This window comes from Malaclemys terrapin, chromosome 5 (assembly GCF_027887155.1).
Source record: "Malaclemys terrapin pileata isolate rMalTer1 chromosome 5, rMalTer1.hap1, whole genome shotgun sequence".
In the NCBI taxonomy this organism is placed as follows: domain Eukaryota; kingdom Metazoa; phylum Chordata; order Testudines; family Emydidae; genus Malaclemys; species Malaclemys terrapin.
The window spans coordinates 31,766,471-31,791,955 of record NC_071509.1 but is presented as its reverse complement, the minus strand read 5'-3'; the positions used below and the strand labels follow the sequence as shown (position 1 = coordinate 31,791,955).

The window sequence follows — 25,485 nt, the reverse complement described above, 5'->3', positions numbered from 1 at the left end:
GCAGTGGCTGGGGGGGGCAGGGCTGAACACTCCGGCAGATCAAAGCAAGTTCGATATAACGCGGTTTCACCTATAATGGACAGCGATTCCAGCAGTCATCTTGGGTGGGGTAGCAGGGGAGAACTGACGACCATTCGGCACCCAACCCAGACTGTGGTACCAAGACCAGTACTAACACAGAAGATGTGGGTCCAGGGGACATAAGAGCAGAAGAACAGGAGGAAGCCCCCCCACCTGGCCCAGGCCTCTTCCTCCTCTTCCCCCCCCCCCCCCCAGGTGAAGCAATCTCGGGGCTGAATGGCTCACTGTCACAAGATTAATTTAGAGCCCCTGAGGAACTTCCAACGAGGATAATAGCCTCATTGATATTTTGACTGCAGCAGCCCCATCTAAGGTGGCCTACCCATCAACAAGGCTGTTATGGGTCCAGTCAAATCCCTTTGGCACACCCTATCTTTTCTCCCTCCCGCTTCAGAGGACAGAGAAAAAATACTATGTGCTGGCCATGAGATACGAATACTTACGTTCTCACCCGCCTTCAGGTTCCCTGGTGATGACTGTGGCCAATGAGAGGGACAGACAAGACCAGTCAAGCACTATCCCCACTTAGAAGGACTTAAAGAGGCTAGACCTGTTTGGCAGAAAAATGTATTTGACTGGAGGGTTCCAGCTTTGTATTTCTAACCAACAAATCCTGCTTCAGCGGTACGATTACAACATTTGGGAATCTCTGGAGAAATTTAAAGACTTGCTGCCTCAGGACTCCAGGCAAGAGTTTTTTCTGCCCTATTAGAGGAAGGAAACACCATAGCCAGAGCTTCACTCCAGGCAGCCCTGGACATGGCAGACAGAACAATGGCTTCCTCAGTTGTCATGAGGCGAAGCTAATGGCTTCAGTCTTTGGGACCCCCACTGGAGGTTTAACAGTCTATCCAAGACCTCCCATTAGAAGATACCTCTCTTTTCTCAGAGGAAACGGACACGCAAAGTTCCATGGTCTGAAGGACTCCAGGTCTACCCTCAAATCACTGGGCTTCTATTCTCCAGTTCCTTTGAGGAAGCATTTCAGGCTCCAGCAACTGGCCCACTTCTTGGCACCACCACAGAGACAGGACCTGCTCAAGAAAAGGAGCTGGGGTTATAAACGTTGGCAACCATCCCTGTTCACCTCAGCCTCACGTCCGGGGTGTCTCGGATACTCGGGAGGCCCCAAACAGAACTTTTGAAGGTGCGCCCAATGGCACTGTATCAGTTTCTGCATCAGATAGTGCCTCCTTTTTGTTTTTTGACCGACTCTCCCACTTCACCCCAGTTTGGTCCTTTGTCAGCTTGGACCCCTGGGTGCTGAGTACGGTGGTAGATGGTTAAACCCTTCAGTTTTCTTCCACTCCTTCCTCCCATCCCATTTCAGGGCCCCTTCTCATGAAGTACAAGCTCTCCAATAGGTGGGAGCTCTGGAGGAGTTGCCTCAAAACTTGAGGGAAGGGGTTGTACTCCCAATATTTCCTAATCCTGAAGGGCAAGGAGGGTGTTTGACCCAGCCTGGACCTGCACTGCCTCAACAGTTATCTCAAGAAACTGAGGTTCTGCATGGTCTTCCTGGTCTCCATCATTCCCTCCCTAGATCTGGTATGCCGCCCTCGACATGAAGGATGCCTGTTTCCACATTTTCATCTTCCGAGGCCACAGAAGGTTCCTCAGGTTTATTAGAAGCCAGATCCATTAGCAATTCACTGTCCTCCCTTTTAGTCTGTCTGCAGCCCCTTCAGTGTTTACGAAATGCATGGTGGTGCTAGTGGCCTTCCTCAGAAGGCGAGGTGTCCAAGTCTACCCATACCTCAACAACTGGCTGATCGAGTGCCGCTGAGAGGCTCAAGTAAAGAACAGAATCAACCTGCTCCAAATGACCTATCAAACACTGGGCCTGTTGATAAATGATCAAAAGTCTACTCTTGTTCCAAAACAGATAATAGAATTTTTCTGGGCAATCCTAGACTTAACCCAGGCCAGAGCCTATATTCCAGAGGCTCGATGCCAGACAATGTCACATCTGATATCCAGGGTTAAGGACCACCCTATCATGGTTTTGCCTCATCTTTTGGGGCACATGGCCGCATGCACTTACTTGATATGACATGCAAGCCTGTACCTCAGACCCCTGCAGATGTGTTTGGCCTCTGTGTAATCACCAAAGAGACACCACTTAGATTTGGTGCTTACAGTTCCCTCTCTGGTCCTCACCTCTCTCAACAGGTGGAAGGACCCATAGTCAATTAGGGCAGGCATTCCCTTTATCACATCCTCCCCCAGCCTTCAGTGTCCCTAGTTTCCAATCTAGGTTGGGGAGCTCACCTTGAACACCTCAGGACACAGGGCCTGGGGCCAGGAAGAGTTACACACCTGCTTAGTTTGCCAAGTGTTCCTTCCCCAGATCACAGGAAAAGTAGTACGAGTTCTTAGAGACAACATTTTAGCCATGTTCTACATCAACAAACAGGGAGGAGCGCACTCCTCCACCCTGTGCCAGGAGGATATCCATCTGTGGGACTTTTGTGTGAAGCAACTCCATTCACCTCGAGGCTACCCAATTTCTGGGAGCCCTGGATTCTACAGCAGATAGCCTCAGCACATCTTTCTCCTCTCACCATGAGTGGTCCCTTCACCCAGAGGTCACCAGATTCATTTTCCAGAGGTGGGTATCTCCCCTGGTATGCTTGTTTGCAGCTAGGCAGAGCAGGAAATGCGAACAGTTTTGCTCACTGCTCTGTCACAGCCTGGGCTCCCTTTCAGATGACTTCCTGCTTCCATGGATAGAGCTCCTATTCTGTGCATTTCCTCTGATGCACAAGGTCCTTCTGAAAGTCAAGTGGGACAAGGGGAGTATTAATTTTTGTAGGTCCAGCATGACCATGCCAACACTGGTTTGGCATGTTACTAGGCTTGTCAGAAGCGCCCCGCTGCCCCCCTCCCTCTGCCCAGACCTGATCTCACAAGATCATAGCTGTTTACTCCATACAAACCTTGGGGCCCTTCAACTGATCACGTGGAAGCAGCATGGTTGAACTCAGAGAAGCAAGCCTGTTCAGAGCAAGTACTCCAGGTCTTGCTAGATAGTAGGAAGCTACTACGGCTACTTATCTGGCTAAGTGGAAATGTTTCTAAGTTTGGTCTTCCCTCTAATCTGTTCTGGAATACCTGCTCCATCTGAAATAACTAGGCCTGGCCCTCACATCTATCAAGGTACACCTAGCAGCGATCTCAGCCTTCCACCCTCCAGTGAGCAGCAGGTCAGTCTTCTCGCACAAGACATCAATCCACTTCCTGAAAAGGCTGAAAAGGCTTTACCCTCAAATTTACAAGCTGATTCCACCATGGGACTTAAACCTGTCGAAACTTGTGGGCCCTCCCTTTGAGTCACTGGCATCATTCCCTCTGCTGTTTTTTTTTTTCTGGAAGGTCGCCTTCCTGGTTGTGATTACCTTGGCCACAAGGGTCTCGGAAATCAGGGCCTTCACATCAGAACCACCACACAGTGTTTTTTAAGGACACGTTTCAACTGCTCCCCATCCAGCCTTCATTCCAAAGGTGATCTCGCACTTCCATGGTAACCAGGCCCTTTTCCTACCGGTTTTCTTCCTGAAACAGCACAAGAATTCAGAAGAGCAGCGCCTTCACTCGTTGAATGTTAGATGTGCCCTAACCTTCTATATCGAGAGAATCAAGCTGTTTTATAGATCTACACAACTCTTCATGGCAATAACAGGATAAAAGGCCTGCCAGTCTCAGCCCAGAGAATCTCCTCCTGGAAACCTCCCGTATGCAGACATACTACAAGCAGGCGGGCATCCCCACTTCTGCTATCATGACGGCTCATTCGGTGACAATTCAGGCTTCGTCAGCGACGCTTCTGGCCCAGGTCCTGACCCAAGACATCTCCAGGGCTGCAATCTGGTTGTCAATGCATACCTTCTCCTCCCACTACACCATCGCCTAGCAGGCACGTGATCATGCCAGGTTCGGGAGAGCAGTGTTGCAATCTGCATGTCTATAAACGCCAAGCCCACTTCCTTTGGTACCTCTTGTGAGTCACCTAACATGAAATGGATATGCAAGCACTCCAAGAAGAAAAAACGGTTACTGACCTTTCTGTAACTATTGTTCTTCGAGATGATGTGTTGCTCTTGTCCATTCCATGACCCACCCTCCTGCTCTGCTGTCAGAGTTAGCTGGCAAGAAGGAACTGAGGCGGTTGCAGAGCTGGCAGTGCCCCTTATAACAGTGCATAAGTGCGGAGCACCAGAGGGTGCTAGAGCCAGCTTGACGGATAACACTGAGGGAAAAATCTCCAGCAACAGTGCACGCAGCACTTGCACTCCTAACGTGGAATGGACATGAGCAACACATCTCGAAGAACAGTAGTTACAGAAACGTTAGCAACTGTTTTTTCCACTCAGCACTGATAAGGCCTCAACTCGAGTTAGTGTCCAATTCTGGGCACTACACTTCAGGAAAGCTGTAGAGAAAGTCCAGAGGAGAGCAACAATAATTATTAAAGGTCTAGATAACGTGATGTATGAGGAAAGATAGAAAAAATGGATTTGTTTAGTCTGGAGAAGAGAAAACTGAGAAGGGACATAACAGTCTTAATGACAGGTTTCAGAGTAGCAGCCGTGTTAGTCTGTATCCGCAAAAAGAACAGGAGTACTTGTGGCACCTTAGAGACTAACAAATTTATTAGAGCATAAGCTTTCGTGGACTACAGCCCACTTCTTCGGATGTACTCCTGTTCTTTTAACAGTCTTAATGTATGTAAAAGGTTGTTATAAAGGAAAGGGTGATAAATTGTTCTCCTTGTCCATTTAGAACAGGACAAGAAGTAATGGTCTTAAATTGCTGCAATGGAGATTTAGATTAGACATTAGGAAAAACTTTCTAACTGTAAGGGTAGTTAAGCACTTGAGCAAAGTAGTTGTGGAATCTCCCTCATTGGAGATTTTTAAGAACAGGTTAGACAAACATATGTCAGGGTTGGTCTAGATAATAATTAGTCCTGCCTCAGTGCAGGAGGCTGTATTAGATGACCTTTCAATGTCCCTTTTGAGTCCGACATTTCTATTATTTTAGTCCAGGAACAATCTCCAATTAGCTTTATGTATAGTAGGACCCGCTATGTTCTGTGATTCCAGGATAGAGGAATTTCTCACAAAATTCAACCCCTGCCACAAAACTGAGCTCTAGAATCCAAGCTTTCATGTAAAACAAACAAAACCAAACCTCTCTTATGATTTCAGAGTAAGCTTTAAAAACATGAGCTGATTCTAAAGAGATGTCTTCCAGATTCTGCAGACAGCCTGAAACAATAGCTCTAAAAGTTATGAACTGTTAAAGTCATCCAACAGAAATATTCAGCTAATATGCTTATCCCAAATCTCACCACCTGCTGTTCTTTCCTGGCTGCCAAAAGCTTCAGCTGTCAAAACTTCCAATTTGTTGTCACCTCCTCCCTCCTCCCCCGGATAACTTTTATACTATAAATACAAAATATATAGCACAATCCCAGTATAAAATTCTCTTGAATATTAGTATTGTAGGGCAGAATAAAACAAACAAAACTAAATTTAAAAAAAATACAAGTAATACTGGTTGCATTAGTCATGTTGATATTTAATTCAATAACCTATCTTCTTTGTTAATTAAATAGTATTTCCCATAGGAAATTACACATTAAACCTGTGTTCCATAATTTGCGCTAGCCACCACAGACTTCCAGGTGAAGTTTTACGGTATTCATTTTAACTTGTGAAACCCTAAATAATCCTAAAGTGACTCTAGCTAACGATCTGGCTTAAATGAGAGGCCACTGTATGTAGAACATACTCTGTGAGGAGATTCTCTGCTCTGGAATGCATTTATTTCCTCCCTTTTTTTTCTTCCAAAGCCTGTCTTTGTTAAATGGATAGAATTCTAACACACTTGTGAAGAATTAGTTACATGAATTTATGTATAGATTTCAGAAACTAGTATAGTTATCTGAAATATAATAATCCTCATTAGAAACTGTTTGATACTGAAGGAGTTAAATGAACCCCTTCACTTCAGTGGAAGGTGACAGAATTCCCTTGCCACGTTGACATTTAAAAGCCATGCACTTGGAATATTGGGTGGCATCTGACTTGTATTTGTCATGGATACCAGGCACGTCTCCAGTATGCATAATGTTGTGTTAGAACCGCAAGGTATCATCTGAGGATTTAGACTTTTCTGCAGAAATTCTGTCTGGCCTTGTCTACGCTATTAAATCCAACTGTTACTAGCACTGATTGTCAGCAGTCAGTTTAATTGAACCAATATTGAAAACTCTTTAGTTCAAATTGTAGGCAAGGCCAAACTGTGTTCAGTACTGTTCCAGCAACTCACTCAGATAACAGTTTTTAATTACAGTTTTGGAAATTATATCCCAAACAGTATGTTCCTCTTTGCTCTTAAAGCAGTGGTTCTCAAACTTTTGTACTGGTGACCCCTTTCACACAGCAAGCCTCTGAGTGTGACCCCCCCCTTATAAATTAGAAACACTTTTTTAATATATTTAATACCATTATAAATGCTGGGGGCAAAGTGGGGTTTGGGGTGGAGGCTGACAGCTCGTGACCCCCCCATGTAATAATCTCACGACCCTCTGTGGGGTCACGACCCCCAGTTTGAGAACCTCTGTCTTTAAAAAGAACAGGAGTACTTGTGGCACCTTAGAGACTAACAAATTTATTAGAGCATAAGCTTTCGTGGACTACAGCTCACGCATCCGAAGAAGTGGGCTGTAGTCCACGAAAGCTTATGCTCTAATAAATTTGTTAGTCTCTAAGGTGCCACAAGTACTCCTGTTCTTTTTGCGGATACAGACTAACACGGCTGCTACTTTGAAATCTGTCTTTAAAGTGTAAGAATTTCAACTACAGATCCAGCTAAATTGATTGCCAACAGTCATTGGCAATAACAATTCTTTTTCCTAGATTAGACAAGGCCTTAACACCTGAGATTGAATCTGGAGTGGAGCAATAAGAATGGATATATGAATCTAATTATGTGATAAGACATTGAATTGTGTGATATTAATTCATACAGAATGTGTCAACATCATGTTCTAAATTCAGCTCGGCATGAATTAATATAACACAATTCCCACAGCAAAATGTTATGTTTATTATTAAATGTTCCACTTTGGTATATTAATTAAGGTTCAGAATTTTTACCAGCCAATCAAATCATTTGATTTTTGCCCCTTTTTATATATATTTTATTTCTCCCATTGCCATTCAGCAAGAATGTTTGTTTCACATATAGCTTCATTTTCAGCTTCTTGGTACTACTGTTTTCTGCTACTGAGCTTCATTCAAGTTTACACAAGTGCTGACAGTGCTGTATCTGGTCTCTTGATAGTCTCTGGATTTGTCAGTCAGGCAGCTTTTCACAAGTATTATGTTTACATGGAAAAAAACTAATACAACTGTTTGTTTTGTTTTTCTTAATCTTCCTGAATTATTTAGCAGAGCAAAATCAAGACTTTGGCATGTGGCAGCTCTATTTTGGTTTTTGACCAAAGAAGGAAGAGAATGGTTATATATACAATAAAGATGAGATTGTTCAATTACTGTATTGATATTCTGTATATTGTATTTAGGAAGTTTTATGTATTAATCCAGTGCTACAGTAGAATGTAGATTTATATACCTTATCAGTACAACATTAGTTACTGCACAGTAGTAGTTCAACTGCATGGATAAATGGCAAAGTCACTCTGCCCTTATTAGTAGCTTACAAGTTGCTTTAACATTCAAATCTTTTGTTATTGAAAGGAAGAATATTAATCAGGGCTCTCAAGTTAATATGCTGCTTTTGAAAAGAGTCCTAGGATCTTTAAATATGACTTGGATAACCACAAGAGTCAGCCAAAGTGGCCACTGGGTTTTACCTTTCTTTTAAAGAATAACACCCCCAAACTCCATTGTCAGCTTTGATCGCGAGCCAACTATCCTGATGTGGGAAATTGAACTCAAAGCCTTCTGATCTGGCGGGTAGAATACTACCAACTAAATCATACTAATAAATACAAGTTAGATTAGATATTTTAACTTTGTAATTGGTCACACTTTGTTCCTTTTTAAACAATCTCTATTTGCTCATCTTTAAATAAACATTTTAATTGTTTTTCTTTTAAGACTGTGAGCCAGAAGAGCTGACTGATTGGTCAATGGATGAAAAATGTTCCTTTTGTAACTTACACAAAGAAACAGTCAGTGTAAGTATGAATGTGATATAAATTGTTGAAACTAATTTTTTTCAAACATTGGGTCTAAAAATAGAGCTTGGAGAATAAAATTTCCCATATGGATTCACACTGTTTGTTTTGGCTGGGGCGTAGGGAGGAATGTTAAGTTGGCAGAAATCCTTTTTTATTTATGCTATTCATTCATGTCCTGGGTTCTAGAAACAAGCTATAATTGTTATTGAGATCTGTTGCCATCTTACATTTTCTAGGATCGTACCCCAATTATTGGTTCTTCACAGTCAACACCAACAGAGGAACTGTCATCTCAGGGCCAGTCCAACACTGATAAGATTGAATGCCAAGCAGAAAATTACCTAAATGCACTCTTTCGAAAGAAAGGTAATAGAAGCATGTCTTTCACATTAAATTATGCAGTAAAAGTTTTGAATAATCACATAATTTAGGGATAATTTTTCAATCCCAGATTGCTTTTATTACTCCAGTTTTGAGTTCTGAGTGTTGGTTTTTTTTCTTTTGTCTTTTCTTCCTTCTTTTCCTCTCTCTCCCCTTCCTTCCTTCCTTCCTTGTTTTAGGACCCGCTGGTGCAGTGCTGCTTACCTCTCCTCTCCTGCTGTTGCTATGCCTCCAATTGCATTCTGTTCCTGAATTCTGCCTTCCCCTATGATGCATTCTTCTCCCTTCGCTCCCTGGATTCTTGAAGCATTTAAACATTTTCTGTTCCTAAGCTATTTTTTCTATTTTTACAAGAAAATGCTTTTTTAAAGGGGGGAATTGGGTATCTCAAGGGATGAGTAACGGGATATAGTTCTTCTTATCTCATAGTTGCTTCTCTAAATCCATCCAAGATAGTGATTGAAACCTGTTATTTGATAGCATTCAATAACTCCACATTTTCACTTTCATCACTGCTATCACTGATTTGACCCTGGTAATTTCATGGTGTATGTAGTGTGGATGACAAGTCAGTTTGGATCTTGATGCTAATTTGGGAATAAACTAGTCACCTGCTAGAAGGGCTACACAACTCATTTTCTCCCTTGAATTTGATGATAAATATTTGCAAGAGTTCAGTTCCTGCCTGGTAGTTTTGACTTAATACTCTTCTTGAACCTACTAGACTAATTGGACAACAGAGCACCAGTCATAAGCGTGCTCTGCTCTCTACGACACGCATATGTGTCCAAGCTACATTCTTTGTATCTGTTCAGCCTATTGTGTTTCAAACAGAGCAGCGACTAACCCAGGTGCTTCAAAAAGAACTGCTTCCTTCACCTTTCTGTTTCTCCATGTGTGTGGGTGGAAGTAGGTGTGGCACTTCACTCTCTTCTAAGCAACTAAAAGAGATGGAAGAGAATGGTGTTTCACTCTTTCCCAAGGAAAATAAAAAAGGAAGAGTGGTTGTCTTTTCTTCCTTTACCAGGCTGCAGGATCGAGAAAATATGGAGTATCTCCTTGAAATCAGGGATGCTGGATCCTTTGTCTGCATTGATGGGACTTTTTGATCTGTGTATTCAGCATAGGCCTGCTTTAAAGACAACTGAGAAACTAGGGGATTTCAATCCTGCTTTTTTTTCTTGGCTTCATTTGAGTCCAGGTCAGTCTTATCTCACTTTTGAGTGAATAGAAAGCTCAGCTGTGGTGTCACCTCAGTGCACCTGAGAATCATCTGTTGCAGATTAATCAGGGCTCTGCTCCATGGCCTGTCCTTGGTGGGGTTCCTCCTGCTGCTTCTGAGTTAAGCTTGGGATTTGGTCTCTGCCTTCAGTTTCCATTTGTTATGCTTCTTCTTGGTGGTGGTATCTGGAAAAGTTTCTCCCCATAGAGTTACTCTATACCTTGGGGAGGCTCATTCCATGTGGTCTCTTACGTTGAGAACAAAGATAGAATTTTTAAAGACATCATGAAGGAACTTCAGTAGATCTCGAGGCATCCTACAATGTCATAAATCCATCTGCTAGATATGTGCTTATGGCATTGGTTTTTCTACAGGTATTCATGGCTGAAAAATTCTGTTTTGTGTGTAGAAGCTCAGTCAAATATTGATTTAGGTAGTTAAGGAAATTTAGTAGGACATTTCAGAAAAGCCAGAGATGATGTAGTATCTGTTTTCTACTAAGCAACAGATCTGAAAGTTAGCCAGATTCTGCCCAATTCTTCCTTCTCTCTCTCTTTTGGGATCTCTTTGAACTAATTTTTATAAGCTTGGTTTCTATTATCCCAGTGGTGGGTCCCAAAGGCTATGGAACAAAGGTGCTTTCTTCAGTTAGATGACATTCCAAAAGCCACCCATTCCCTTCCCCAGTCTTAGAGAAGCTGCTATGGGGAAGTGGTGACATAGGAAGGAAAAAGAAATATGAAAAAAATCTAATGTGTCTTTTAAAAATCCTTTTCCTCTCATCTTGGCCCGCAAATAGTAAAATGCATGTATCAGACTAGCATAATTATTGCATGATATTACTACAGGGCAGAGTTAATAACTTTGGATATTTTTAAGTTTAACCTTAACTCTGAATTTCCTAGGTTTTGATTAGTTTTGGAATAATTACAAACATCCAAGTATGTTCGTTTTATTAAAATACTGAGATGTACTCTCAAATATAACTCCATCTTAATGCATTTTTGGTCTGGAAATACACAAAATGCTTAGGCCCAAATTTTCAAACTAAGTACAAATATATAACATCTAAATTCCTATTTAATTTTCTAAATAAGAATGGCCTGATTTTCAGAGGTACAGAGCCCAAGGAGCTCCCATTGAAATCCATAGGACTTGAAGAGGTCCTGCTCAGCACCTTAGAGAATCAGATCTCTCTGCAAGGGAAGATGGAAAGCTGGAGACAGTTGCAGTAGTGGTTAAGAAGTGGAGTCGCAAGCAGAGCAGGGAGCAGTACAGTCAGGGTGATTTGAGTCCTTCCAAGCAGCCATAAGCTAAGACAGGGACCATCCATTGCCGTTCTCTTTTACAACAAAATGATCTTTCCTGCAAGCTATTCAAGTCTTTCTGTGCTTCCAAACCCTTATTCCCTAGCTGCCAAAACTCTTCATATCCTGACCTCCCCCAACTTGATTTCCATGGTGAATTTTGTTGTGTTTGGACCCCCTCCAATACTGTGTGTAGTTGTGGTCATCCCAAGAAAGATTAATTCAAACTGGAATAGGTGTAGAGAAGGGCTATGAGGATGATCAGGGAATGGAGACGCCTATCTTACGAGATAAGATTAAAAGTGCTCAGCATGTTTAGCCTGAGAAACTGAAGGCTGAGAGAGGAGATATGAGTGCTCTCTCTAAATACATTGGGAATGAAAACCAGGGAGGGAGAAGAGCTATTTTAGCTGAAGGACAACCATTGGCACAAGAACAAATGGGTATAAATTGGCCATTAATACATGTAGGCTGAACATTACAAGGTTTCTAACCGTCAGAGGAGCGAGGTTCTAGAACAGCGTTCCAGTGGGAATAGTGGGAGCAAACAACCTAACTAGGTTTCAGGTGGAGCTTGATAAGTTTAAGAATGGGATTATGTGATGGGGTTGCCTGTGATAGCAGGGGACTGGATTTGATGAACCAGGAGGTGCCTTTCAGTCCTACATTCCTCATCCCTACTCTTCGTTTGCCTATAGAGGTTAGTTCAGACTCAGAGGTATTCCTGTCTTAGCAAAATCTAATTGTGCTGCCTCTAAAGTACTTTCATCTCCTGATGGCCTGTGGGAGTGGATTCTGATCTTGCAAAAGTTAGTGCACTAATCACAAAACAACAAGGTTGGCTATTAGATAGCCCTGTGATTATTCAAATAATTAAGACACTTTAAAATACTCTTAATTAGAGTGAAAGTGATTTGTATTATGTTAACTACAATCTTCTACTTCCAAACTAAATTTATTCAAAGACCAATTTATACCCATTTGTCCTTGTTGCCAACATATCCTTTAGCTAAATAGCTCTTCTGCCTCCGTGGTGTTTACTTGTGTTACTTGCAGGATTTTTGGAGGTTTCTGTTACATTTGATCCAGTAGCAACTGTTCACTTTCTTATATTAATCATTTTTGAACAATTCTCCTTATATCTTTCAAAATCTAGTATTAAAATTGATGAATTGGGCCAAAGTAGAGCTGAAAACTAAATGAGAAATCCACAAGTTTTTTTTAAAATCCCAGCTGAAACTCCAAAAGTCTGGGGAGAATGCTCAACAAATGCTTGTAAAAATCCCTGTCGATTTCTGTTATCCTTTGTCATAATGTTCCATGTTCAGAGCACCCCTTACCGCCTGAGCCAGGCCTTTGCATTCACCCAGCCTCTGGTCTGCAACATCTGGGCATTCCACCACACTAGTCCAAGTATAGACATGTGCTAGTCCAGTTAGAAGATGCTCAGCCCTCCAGCTGAGCCCTGGAGGACAGTCCACCCCTTCTTGGGTTGCCAGTGAGCACAAAAAGAAAGGAACACACATGAATTGTCTCATTGGTGTGGTAAAATTCTGTTGTTCTACGAGTAGGGTTCCTACAGGTGCTTTCACTTCAGGTTCGTGTGCACCTTTGATCGGAGATGTTCAGTAGCAGTGCTCATTTGACCTGCCTATGCACTCCTGCCATCCTCTTCCCCGTTATGGTGGATATATAGAGCTGCATGGGCAAAACACCTTAAGTTGCTTCTCAACTTCCCTTTGGCCTGAGATGGAGTGCCTAGTATGACTCTTTCAAACGGAGTTCATAACTCAGCCTTTTCTGATAATTTAGTTTAGTTTACTTATTTTTATTGTTGTAACATAGTTTTATAGTTTGATATTATCTTAATGTGTGTTCTTCCTTTATCACCTTTTTTCCCTCTCCTCCGGCCTTCCCTGGAAGGCCGATCTTCAGGAATAGTCTTTGCAGAATTATGCTGGGATTCAAATGCTGCTTCACCCGCCAGGAACTGATTTCCAGTTAGTGACGGATATTCCCGGTGTCTCCACTGTCTAGGAGACACCCATGTACCATCAAAGGGTAAAATCTGCTTATCTATTAAAAGCAGGTCTCAAAAAAACAGGGAAACTAAATTTAGACTTCTTATGAAGTAGCAATCCCTGTATCCAGGTCTAGGTAACACCTCTGTACATCTTCCTCTGAGTGAACACCACGCCCCATCGGTACCCCATTCACTGAGTTTTGTGGGATAAGAGTACAAAGGGTATCGATAAAGGCACCCAAAAAGAGGACTTTTAGCTCTTTGACAGAGGCTGTCTGTGAGAAAAAGATTTGGTCACTACCAAAGTCTGACCATTCTAGAAAATCTGGTCCCAGATGGGATACATCCAAGACTTCAACTTGCTCTGGTACCGGCAGCTTGTTAAAGTCTTCTGGTTCATCCAAGAGCCATGGAAATTGTTCTTTGCACGGAAGCATGACCGTTGCAGTAGGGACTCTTAAGCACGTTGCACCAAGGAGAGTGCTTAGAGTCTCTCTTGCCAGAAGCTGGGAATGGGCAACAGGGGATGGATCACTTGATGATTACCTGTTCTGTTCATTCCCTCTGAAGCACCTGGCGTTGGCCACTGTCAGAAGACAGGATACTGGGCTAGATGGACACTTTGGTCTGACCCAGTATGGCAATTTTTATGTAGGAAGCTTATACTGTCTTCAGACCCCTTGGTACCCAAACAGGTGTCTCAGACCACTACACAGTGCCTTTGAAGTCATCAACATCGGTACCAACATAATCCACTCAACAGATAGTGTTGCAACAAACAACATCCTTGGTACTGACACCAGCCAGTTCAGAGCCTCATTCACTCTCAGTGCAGATACCCTAAGTTTCACAGGAATTTAGGTGCTCCAGAGACTCGATTTGGATGAGTTGGAATCTCCTTTTGTTAATGGGTACAGAACATTTGTCAGATCTTCTGAGTCACCAGGGCCTTATCTTCCATCGGTACCTCCTAGTTCTCTGGTACCTATTACCACAGGGCAGACACCCTGCTTCACCCTTTTTATCTGCCCCTCCTTTGGAATACGTTGAGGATGACTCCTTGGATTCTTAAATATCTGTGAAGGAGTCACCCACTTACAAAGGGATATCTCCCCTCTCAGGGGGGAGGGATTGCTCAGTGGTTTGAGCATTGGCCTGCTAAACCCAGGGTTGTGAGTTCAGTCCTTGAGGGGGCCACTTGGGGATCTGGGGCAAAAATCAGTACTTGGTCCTGCTAGTGAAGGCAGGGGGCTGGACTCGATGACCTTTCAAGGTCCCTTCCAGTTCTAGGAGATGGGATATCTCCATTAATAATAATAAAAAAATAAACCTTCACTCAGAAAAATACCAAGGGACAAATCTTGTATTCCTTTTCATTAGTTTGACCAGCATGGGATGCTTCATTCTCTACCTTATGATCCCCCCTCAGTGGCCATACTGGGATCCGAGAGCTGCCTATTGTCAGCAGTTCTCAAGGGCTCCTAGCTACTCCTGTGGGGATCATTGAGGACAACACTTCCCTGCTCCATCACTTCTTCCTGAACAGCCCCAGCTGCAAGAGGAGTCTCTTGAGGGGCAAGAGGCTAGAGCAGATAAGGAGATAACACCTCAAACTAATATTTTATCATCTTCACTGGATGTGAGGCTATACTCTCACTGACTACTGCAAGCAGTTTCTCAAGAACTGATGAAACATATTGCTGCCATACTGTAGATCCTCTTAGAGGAGGTCCAATAGTCGCAGTAAAAGGTCTTGACATTTTACACACAACCACCTCTGTTGAAGTGGCTCTCCTAGTGAATGAGGCCTTACTGGAACGTGCCAAGACAATCTGGCAGATGCCACCTATGGTACCACTGATGCATAAATGAACTGACAAAAAGTATTACGTTCTAGACAGAAATTCTGAATATTTATTTTCCCACCCACCACCAAATTCCTTAGTAGTAGAAGCTATCAGTGAGCATGTCAGCCAACACTATACAAAATCTACACCATATAATAAGGACCACTAGTTCACTGTTCTCTTTGATCATAAGAGCTATTCTTCTGTGCCCCTGCAGTTTAGTGTCTCATATCGAGCTCTGGTGGCAAAATATAACCACACTAAGCACAGTAAATTCCAACACCTCTATTGAACACCTTATGGGACATCATAACAGATGCAGGCCTCTCTAGGTACAGCCGACATTGCAGCTCGTTCCATCTCTACTGCTGTTGTCATGTGTCCAGTATCTTGGTTGAAGCTGTCAGGTTTTCCTGTGGAAGTCCAAAATGCGTAGAAGATCTCCCTTTTGATGGACTTAAGTTCTTTTCTGAATCTATGGATGAACACTTACACAGGATTTGAGATAAACACTCAGGTCTCTTAATATTTATACATCTGCAAACAAAAGGATATTTAGTAGCTCACAAATGGTACAGAGATTCCACACAGCCCAGTTTTCCAGCTATCATATATCTACTGAACCAGCCAAAAAGAGGCCAAGATATCAAAAAAAGAGACCTGCTACCATAACCATCCAGCTATCCTCATTGTTCAAATGGCAATTTTGAGGGTTTGGTTGAGGGTCTAGAACAACGCTACCTCAGGAACCTTCAGCTGTACCATTCTTCCTACCTCCCTGTCTTTGGAGACCATCTGTCCCTTTTCCAACCTGCATGGGAGCTAATTACATCCTACAAATGGGCTTTGAAGGTTATAACATCAGGTTACCCAATCCAGTTCACTTCCATGCCACCCCCCTTCACTGTCCCTTTTCAGGGACTCCTCTCACAAACACTTGCTGAGACAGGAGGGGCTACAGAACTAGTTACAGTCTGGCACAAGGGGAAGGGATTTTATTCCAAGTATTTTCTGTTCCCAAAAAGAACAGAGGCTGATACTGGATCTCAGACTCCTAAACACCTTTCGGAAATCATAGAAATTCAGGATGGTGACCCTCACAGCTGTAATTCCATCATTAGATTCCAGGAATTGGTTTGCAGCCCTTGAACTTCAGGACAAGAACTAGGGGTCACCAAATGAAATTAAATAGGCAGCAGGTTTAAAACAAACAAAAGGAAGTATTTTTTTTTTCACGCAACACACAGTCAACCTGTGGAACTCTTTGCCAGAGGATGTTGTGGTGAAGGCCATGACTATAAAAGGGTTAAAAACAAACAAACAAACTGGATAAATTAATGGAAGATCAATGACTATTAGCAAAGATGGGCCAGGATGGTGTCCCTAACCTCTGTTTGCCAGAAACTGGGAGTGGGTGGACAGCCAGGCTGGATAAAAAACAATGATTTTTAAAAAAAATTGGATTTTATTTATATCGGATTTTTTTGATAAAATGCCTTTTGAGGGGAAAAACCTATCTAAAGATAGTTTTTTCTTCTTCGAGTGCTTACTCATATCCATTCCATTAGGTGTGTGCGCGCCGCGTGCACGATCGTCGGAAGATTTTCTACCCTAGCAACACCGGCGGGTCGGCTGTGGAGCCCCCTAGAGTGGCGCCTTCATGGCGCTGAATATATACCGCAGCCGACCCGGCGCCCCCTCAGTTCCTTCTTACCGCCCCTGACGGTCGTTGGAACTGTGGAGCGCGGCATAGCTGTTCTCCACTCTCCCTAGCTTAGTTAGTTATTCGCAGTTGTAGTTATAGTTATAGTTCTAGTGTTTGTAGTTTAATAGTTAAATAGTTTTAAAGTTGTTAGATTTGTTATAATAGTCCAGGGGACTAAGGGGGTCGTCGCCCCCTTTCTCCCCCGGCCGCGGGCCCGGGCTCATGCCCAGAGCTCCCGGCTTCAAGCAGTGCGCCTCCTGCGCTAAACCTATGCCCACGAGCGACCCACACGACTCCTGTCTGAAGTGCCTGGGAGAGTCCCACCAAACAGATAAGTGCAAGATCTGTAAGGCCTCCAGACCAAGGACCAAGAAAGAGCGGGACTTTCGGCTCCGGCAACTCCTGATGGAGGCGGCACTTAGCCCGGACACTCCTTCTACGAGCCAGGCCCCGGCACCTAGCGCCTCGGTGCGCAGTGCCCCAGCAGCACCGGCAATGCCAACAACGCGGGCGGTGTCGGACAAACCTCCCCGGCACCGGACCTCGTCGGCACCGCAGCAGGCACCTCGACGCCGGTCATTATCCCCGGGGCATAAAAAAGCCCATAAGACGGGGACCTCTGTGCCGAAGACGCCGGCTCCCCCAGTGCCAGGGGTAGAGCCGAGTGCGCCGGTGGAGCACCGGAAACAGGTGCCTCCAGCACTGTCGACTCCGGCACCGAGGCCGTTGAGTCCGGTGCAGATAGCGTCTCCACCGAGACCGGCGGTAATACAACTCCCGTCGACTCCGGAGACCTTCGTGGCGGCGAGAGACTTGATAGCTCTCACGGAGCCGGCACCGCCTCAATCACTGGCACCGACGGCACCGTTGACCCGCCCGGTCCAGTCAAGGGGGAAACCTGCCTTGATGAGCCCTCCATCACAAGGGCTGGAACCTCGGCACCGGTCCAGGTCCAGAAGCAGGTCCCCACGCCGCTCGCAGTCCCGGCACCGAATATCACCTCGGCACCGGTCGTACTCGCGGACAAGATCTTCGTCGCGGCACCGTTCTACGTCTCGGCACCGCTATGATCGTCGGCACCGATCAACGTCGAGACGTAGTTCTCGGCACCGCTACGGTCGACGCTCGACGTCGAGAGGCCGCTCCCGGCACCGGGCATACTCCAGGTCCTCGTCGAGGTCCAGATCCGGCTCCCGGCACCGACGAGGTCATCGGCACCGATCGCGGTCCCGGCACCGTTCGCCGGCACCGCACAGAGATAGATCATCTCCGGACCGGTACCGTGCGGCACCGCAGCCCACGGGGATCGTTTCATCTCTCTCGGCACCGCCATGGCCGTCAAGATTGGTGTCTCGCTCCTCAGAGGACCTGTCGAGATCGGCATACCCCCCTCAAGGGCAAGCCGAGGAACGGAACTTGGGCCATTGGCAGGAGATGGCAGAGGACCACTCTCATGGACCATCTCACTGGTCATTTTGGACCCCGTGGGCGTACCACCAGGAGCAAGGGGCTCCAATACCATCGACCTCTCGCTCGGGTCACTCGGTTAGAAGGGCCCCAGAATCCACCATCTCTCGGCCTCCGCCAGGGGGCATGGAGGCTTCCGTGTCCACGCCACCTGACACCATAGACCCAAGTACAGGTGATGCTCCGGCCCAAGAGCAGGGGGATCAGGACCCCCCCTTGGATCCAGTACCACCGGAGGCATCTTCCTCCTCCTCTCCGGATGAGGCAGTGGCGGGCACTTCATGTACGGGTCCCCCTCCGATAGATCTTCGGGCTCACCAGGATCTCCTGCGTAGGATGGCCCGTAATATGGACCTGCAGGCGGAGGAGATAGTGGAAGTACAGGACCCTATCGTGAACATCCTCGGAGCGGATGCCCCATCGAGGGTGGCGCTACCCCTGATCCGCACGATACAAACTAATGCGGATACGATATGGCAAACTCCTGCCTCTATCCCACCCACAGCGAGAGGGGTGGAAAGGAAGTACTTTGTCCCGTCTAAGGACTACGGGTACTTGTATACCCACCCCCAACCGTGTTCACTGGTGGTGGCATCAGTGAACGCACGAGCGCCACGGCCAGCAGGCTGCAGCGCCTAAATCAAAAGAGGCTAAGCGGCTCGATTTGTTTGGCCGTAAGGTTTACTCAGCCGGAGGGCTGCAACTTAGAGCGGCGAACCAACAGGCGCTACTGAGCCGTTACAATTTTAACTCCTGGAACTCTATGGGGAAGTTTAAGGAGTTGATTCCCCAAGAGTCCAGGGAGGAGTTTGGAGCCATGGTAGAGGAGGGTAAGAAGGTGGCTCGGACCTCCTTGCAGGCCTCCTTGGACATAGCAGACTCAGCTGCGAGGACCCTGGCTTCGGGTATCGCTATGCGGAGGATCTCCTGGCTTCAAGTTTCGGGTTTGCCTCCGGAGCTGCAGCAAACCCTACAGGATCTGCCCTTTGAGGGACATGGATTGTTCTCGGACAAGACTGACTCTCGCCTGCAGAGCCTCAAGGACTCGAGAACGATCATGCGCTCCCTGGGGATGCATGTTGTGGGCCCTCAGCGCAGACCATTTAGGCCTCAGCGCTTCTACCCCCACCCCCCCCCCGCCTCGTCAGAGACAGGACTCGACCCGGAGGCGAGGGCGAGGTGGTAGAAGAAGGTGGACCGGCCCTCAACCCGGCCAAAACCAAGGGCCACCTAGACCACCTTCAGGCCCCAGGCAGAACTTTTGAAGGTGCGGTCGAGGACGGCGCCCCAGTCATCCACCAGGATCCAGCCCCCTCCTTCCGGGATCGCCTCTCCCAATTCCACCGTGCTTGGTCCCTTATAACTTCGGACCGCTGGGTCCTCCGCACGGTGGAGAAGGGATACGCTATCCAGTTTTCTTCTATCCCCCCCTCCCACCCCCCTTCCCCGTCCCTCTTCAGGGACCCTTCTCACGAGCAACTTCTTATACAGGAGGTTTCTACGCTCCTGGCCATGGGGGCCATAGAGGAGGTTCCGATAGAGTTAAGGGGCAGGGGATTTTATTCCCGTTACTTCCTGATCCCCAAGTCCAAAGGAGGTCTGCGGCCCATCTTGGACTTGCGCGGACTCAACAAATTCGTAGTAAAGTTGAAGTTCCGCATGATCTCTTTGGGGGCCATTATCCCTTCCCTCGATCCTGGAGACTGGTTCGCCGCCCTCGACATGAAAGACGCATACTTTCACATCTCAATTTACCCACCTCACAGACGCTTCCTGCGATTCGTGGTAAACACGGTGCACTACCAATTTGCAGTCCTTCCTTTCGGCCTATCCTCGGCCCCAAGAGTGTTCACGAAATGTATGGCTGTCGTGGCAGCGTACCTTCGTCGGCAGGAGATACAGGTGTTCCCGTACCTAGACGACTGGCTGGTACGCGGTCGCACCAAAGAGCAAGTTCAAGCTCACGTCCACAGAATAGTGCACACATTCAACGAGTTGGGCATCCTACTCAACAAGGACAAATCCACTCTAGAACCTACCCAGAGAATAGATTTCATCGGCGCAGTTCTAGACTCCAGACGTGCACAAGCCATCCTGCCAGACAACCGCTTTGGCACCATCACGAGCCTCATTCAAGGGCTACAGGCCTTCCCAACTACCACGGTGAGGTCGTGCCTTACCCTGCTGGGTCACATGGCTTCCTGCACGTACGTAACCAGGCATGCCAGACTTCGGCTTCGCCCACTCCAGACCTGGGTGTCATCAATATACCGTCCACATCGGGACAGCCTGAACATGGTGGTCACGGTCCCGAACTCGGTCCTGACCTCCCTCACCTGGTGGCTAGATCACAATGTGGTCTGCGAAGGGATGCCATTTCACGCCCCACAACCCTCTCTGCATCTGGTCACAGACGCTTCATCTCTGGGTTGGGGCGCCCATCTCAACGAACACCATACCCAGGGCCTGTGGACTGCACCCCAGTTAGCCCTGCACATCAATGTTCGGGAGCTGATGGCGGTGCGCCTGGCGTGCCAGGCATTTCTCAATCAACTACGTGGCCGTTGTGTGTTAGTTCTCATCGACATCACCACGGCCATGTTTTACATCAACAAGCAAGGAGGAGCACGTTCGTCAGTTCTATGCCAAGAGGCCATTCGCCTGTGGGACTTCTGCATCGCCCACTCAATCCATCTCACGGCATCGTTCCTCCCTGGAGTCCAGAACACTCTAGCGGACCGACTCAGCAGGTCCTTCCAGACACACGAGTGGTCTATCCGTCCGGACATCATACATTCCATCTTCCGGAGGTGGGGGTTTCCCCAGATAGACCTGTTTGCATCTCGAGACAACAGGAAGTGCCACGTGTTCTGCTCCCTACAAGGTCGAGCTCCGGGCTCCCTCTCGGATGCGTTTCTCCTTCCCTGGAAAGACCACCTGTTTTATGCCTTCCCTCCGTTTCCTCTGGTCCACAAGGTACTGCTAAAATTGCGCAGAGACCAGGCACAGGTAATTCTGATCGCTCCAGCATGGCCGAGACAACATTGGTACACCACACTGTTGGAACTCTCGGTTCAAACACCGATCCCGCTTCCATTATGTCCGGATCTCATTTCTCAGGACCACGGTCGGCTGCGTCACCCCGACCTGCAATCACTCCACCTCACAGCGTGGCTGCTCCATGGTTCACCCAGGCAGAGCGGCAATGCTCGCACTCTGTCCAACAGATTCTGCTGAGCAGTAGGAAGCCCTCAACACGGACCACGTACCTGGCCAAGTGGAAACGGTTCTCATGTTGGTGCGAACAACGAGCCACGCCCCCGTTGCAGGCACCTATTCCTCTCATTTTGGAATATCTCCTCTCCCTAAAACAGCAAGGGTTGGCGATATCTTCAGTCAAAGTTCACCTGGCTGCTATATCAGCCTTTCACCCAGGGGAATTCGCATCCTCGGTATTCTCTAACCCGATGGTCGTTAGATTCCTCAAGGGCTTAGACCGGACGTACCCACAACAGCGTCAGCCCGTCCCGACGTGGGACCTTAATCTGGTTCTCTCCAGACTCACAGGTCCTCCATTTGAACCACTAGCCACCTGTTCACTTTTGTATCTATCCTGGAAGACAGCCTTCCTCGTAGCCATTACCTCAGCAAGGCGCGTTTCTGAACTCAGGGCGCTTACATCCGAGCCCCCTTATACAGTTTTCCATAAGGATAAAGTGCAGCTTCGTCCACATCCTGCCTTTCTCCCTAAGGTGGTTTCTCCATTTCATATCAACCAGGACATATTTCTCCCGGTCTTCTATCCCAAACCACATGCCACTCGCCAGGATCAACGTTTGCATTCCCTGGACGTACGAAGGGCCCTGGCCTTCTATATTGACCGCACAAAGCACTTTAGAAAGACGACGCAACTCTTTGTTGCAGTGGCCGACCGAATGAAAGGCTCACCGGTCTCCTCACAACGCCTATCCTCCTGGATTACGTCTTGCATCCGGACTTGCTATGACCTGGCAGGCGTCTCAGCACCGCACCTCACCGCTCACTCCACGAGGGCCCAAGCCTCCTCGACTGCTTTCCTGGCACATGTTCCGATACAGGACATTTGTAGAGCGGCGGTTTGGTCATCAGTCCACACGTTTACAGCTCACTATGCACTAGCGCAGCAGTCCAGAGACGATGCTGCATTCGGGTCAGCGGTTTTGCACACAGCAATGTCTCACTCCGACCCCACCACCTAAGTTGGGCTTGGGAGTCACCTAATGGAATGGATATGAGCAAGCACTCGAAGAAGAAAAGACGGTTACTCACCGTTGTAACTGTTGTTCTTCGAGATGTGTTGCTCATATCTATTCCAAACCCGCCCCCCGTCCCCACTGTCGGAGTAGCCGGCAAGAAGGAACTGAGGGGGCGCCGGGTCGGCTGGGGTATATATTCAGCGCCATGAAGGCGCCACTCTAGGGGGCTCCACAGCCGACCCGCCGGTGTTGCTAGGGTAGAAAATCTTCCGACGATCGTGCATGCGGCGCGCACACACCTAATGGAATGGATATGAGCAACACATCTCGAAGAACAACAGTTACAACGGTGAGTAACCGTCTTTTTTTTTTTTTTTTAATTAAGATCTCATGGAATAGGGATTATAAATTCTAATTTTATAGTATGAGACCATATATTCATGTAATGTTTAAGAAAAGTTTTGTAAATGAGTTCCAATAGTTCATGGATTAGGGACCCAATTTTACGGGGTTCCAGGGGCTTCTGTAAAGATTATTTAGGTTAATCTTTCTATCTACCCAATGGGACTCAGTGCTCAGTTTAGAAGATACCATCAGAGAGGCTTAGTTTTGCAGTTCTCAAACTGTGGATTTGTATATCCAGAGATAACATGCTTATTAATAGCAAAAATGTTTTTAAATAAAGAAATAAATAATATATAGAGCTGAGAAATACCAGATCTCAACTCTGTTGTCCCTCTGCAAATTTTTATGTACACAGAATCAATCCCTTACCTCTCTCTAAAAGTGCAAAGTTTCAGAGAGTTCAATGAATAGAAGATTGTTGGGGGTGGAATAGATCTGGACAAGGAGAAAAAGTCTGGAGATAAATGTGAGAAGGGAGGGATAGGCAGTAGAAACAAAAATGAAATTGTTTGAGAGCAAAATCCAGAAGTCTTGAGGTCTTTCTGTGTGTAGCCTTCATTGATTTGAGATCCACCATACCATTCTCTCACTAGAAGGGAAAACCTATAATGGCAGCAGGCCGTAAAAGAGACCCAGTTTGGAAATAGTTTTATGAAGTTCCTCTACCTGTGGGTAAGACAGGCACGCGTGCAAAATGCAAACAGCGCAACAAAGAAATGCAAGGCCTGGTTGCCCGAATGAAACAACATCATGAGAAGTTTTACTTCTCAGGAGGAAGCTGTGTTGAAGATGATGAAAGGAACATGTTTGAACATGCAGGATCTTCAGGTTGGTAAACTTTTTTATTTCATACTTCTTTTTTGAGGGCTGCCTGTCTTCGTTCTGGACTATTCTTGAATTCTTGTGTTTGAGCAAAAAATATAATTATTAATCAAAGGTACTATCATTTCAGATGCAGCTGAGATTTAAAAAAAAATAGCTGAAATAGGCAGATCTTCCTTTTACAATTTCACCTTTAAAGTAGTACTGAGTGTCAGTGAATGCAATGAGTAATACTAAATGAGCAGTATGGTAATAAAATTAAATAACTGCATTGATTTATTTTGTTTAGGAGAATCCATCCTCAACGTACAGGATTCTGAAGACTATCCACCTTCAAGATCACCGTCATTTTCTATAGTTTCAGAGTTATCTGCCAATGATAGTGTTTCAGTCACATCATGTATGTCACATATACTGTGGCTATCACCTTTAGCAAAAACAAAAAAAAATCTCCATCATCCAGAAACAACCATAGATAAATTTGTGATAAGAACCAGCAGATTACAAAAAGAGATGATTGATGAAAAAATTGTCCGGTTTGTTTATGCAACCAACTCTCCTTTCCGTATGATTGAGAACCCACACTTCATTAACATGGTTCGGTCATTAAGACCAAGATACAGTCCACCCAACAGAGCAGATCTCGCAGGCAAATTGCTGGATAAAGTGTATGAAAGAGAAATTGAGCAGCGTGCAAAAGGTCTAGAGGGTGAAATTGTTAACCTGAGTCTTGATGGGTGGAGCAATGTCCACAATGATCCTGTTTTATGTGCTTGTGTGATAACAGAAGAAGGGAATGCCTTCCTTACAGAAATAATTGATACATCAGGAAATGCACATACAGCAGAATACTTACAAGAAGTAGCAATAAAAGCTATAACAAACTGTGGGGAAAAAAAATCTGATGTCTAGTACGCAGCTTGGTCACAGACAATGCTGCAAATGTATCCAAGATGAGAAGAAATTAAGGGTACATCTACACTACAGCGGGGAGTCGATTTAAGATACGCAAATTCAGCTACGTGAATAGCGTAGCTGAATTCGACGTATCGCAGCCGACTTACCCCGTTGTGAGTACGGCGGCAAAATCGACTTCTGCGGCTTTTTGTTGGCGGCGCTTTACTACCACCTCCCTTGTGGAGTTAGAGCGCCGATTCGGGGATCGATTGTCGCGTCCCGACGGGACGCGATAAATCGATCCCCGAGAGGTCGATTTCTACCCGCCGATTCAGGCGGGTAGTATAGACCAGACCTAAGAAGAGAGTCTCAAGCTAATAACATACAGTTGCAGTGCTCATTTGATGCACCTCCTAGCCAAAGACTTCAGTGTTGCAGAAATAAAGGCTATTGTTGAAATTGCAAAATACTTCCGTAACAACCACTTTGCAGCAGCTGCTCTGAAGAAAGTGGGAGGAACCAAGCTAATTCTCCCACAAGATGTGCGATGGAACTCAGTAGTGGACTGTTTTGAGCACTATATCAAGAAATGGCCTAATCTGATGACAGTTTGTGAACAAAATCATGAAAAAATAGATGGCACTGTCACAGCCGAAGTTCTCAACATTAGGCTTAAGAGAAATGTTAAACGCATGCGGTGTACCCTGAAGCCTATTTCGGTAGCCTTGAACAAAATGCAGGGAAATAGCTGTTTTATTGCTGACGCTGTTGAAATTTGAAAGGAACTGAGTGAGATCTTAAAAAGAGAAATATTCAATTACAGAGTTAAACTACAAGCATTAAGAAAATGAATGGGAAAAGCACTATCTCCAGCTCAT

The 25,485-nt window shown here is 45.9% G+C and overlaps 1 protein-coding gene across 11 annotated transcripts in view; it reads left to right on the top strand.

Annotated features, from left to right (window-relative positions):
• Positions 1-25,485, top strand: part of LCORL (ligand dependent nuclear receptor corepressor like) — a 174,995-nt gene that overhangs the window by 73,286 nt on the left and 76,224 nt on the right. For all 11 annotated transcript variants that reach the window (XM_054029995.1, XM_054029988.1, XM_054029986.1 and 8 more), the window contains 2 exons: positions 8,214-8,293; positions 8,533-8,662. In XM_054029995.1, the coding sequence (XP_053885970.1) occupies positions 8,214-8,293; positions 8,533-8,662 (210 nt within the window). The remainder of the gene's footprint in view (positions 1-8,213; positions 8,294-8,532; positions 8,663-25,485) is intronic.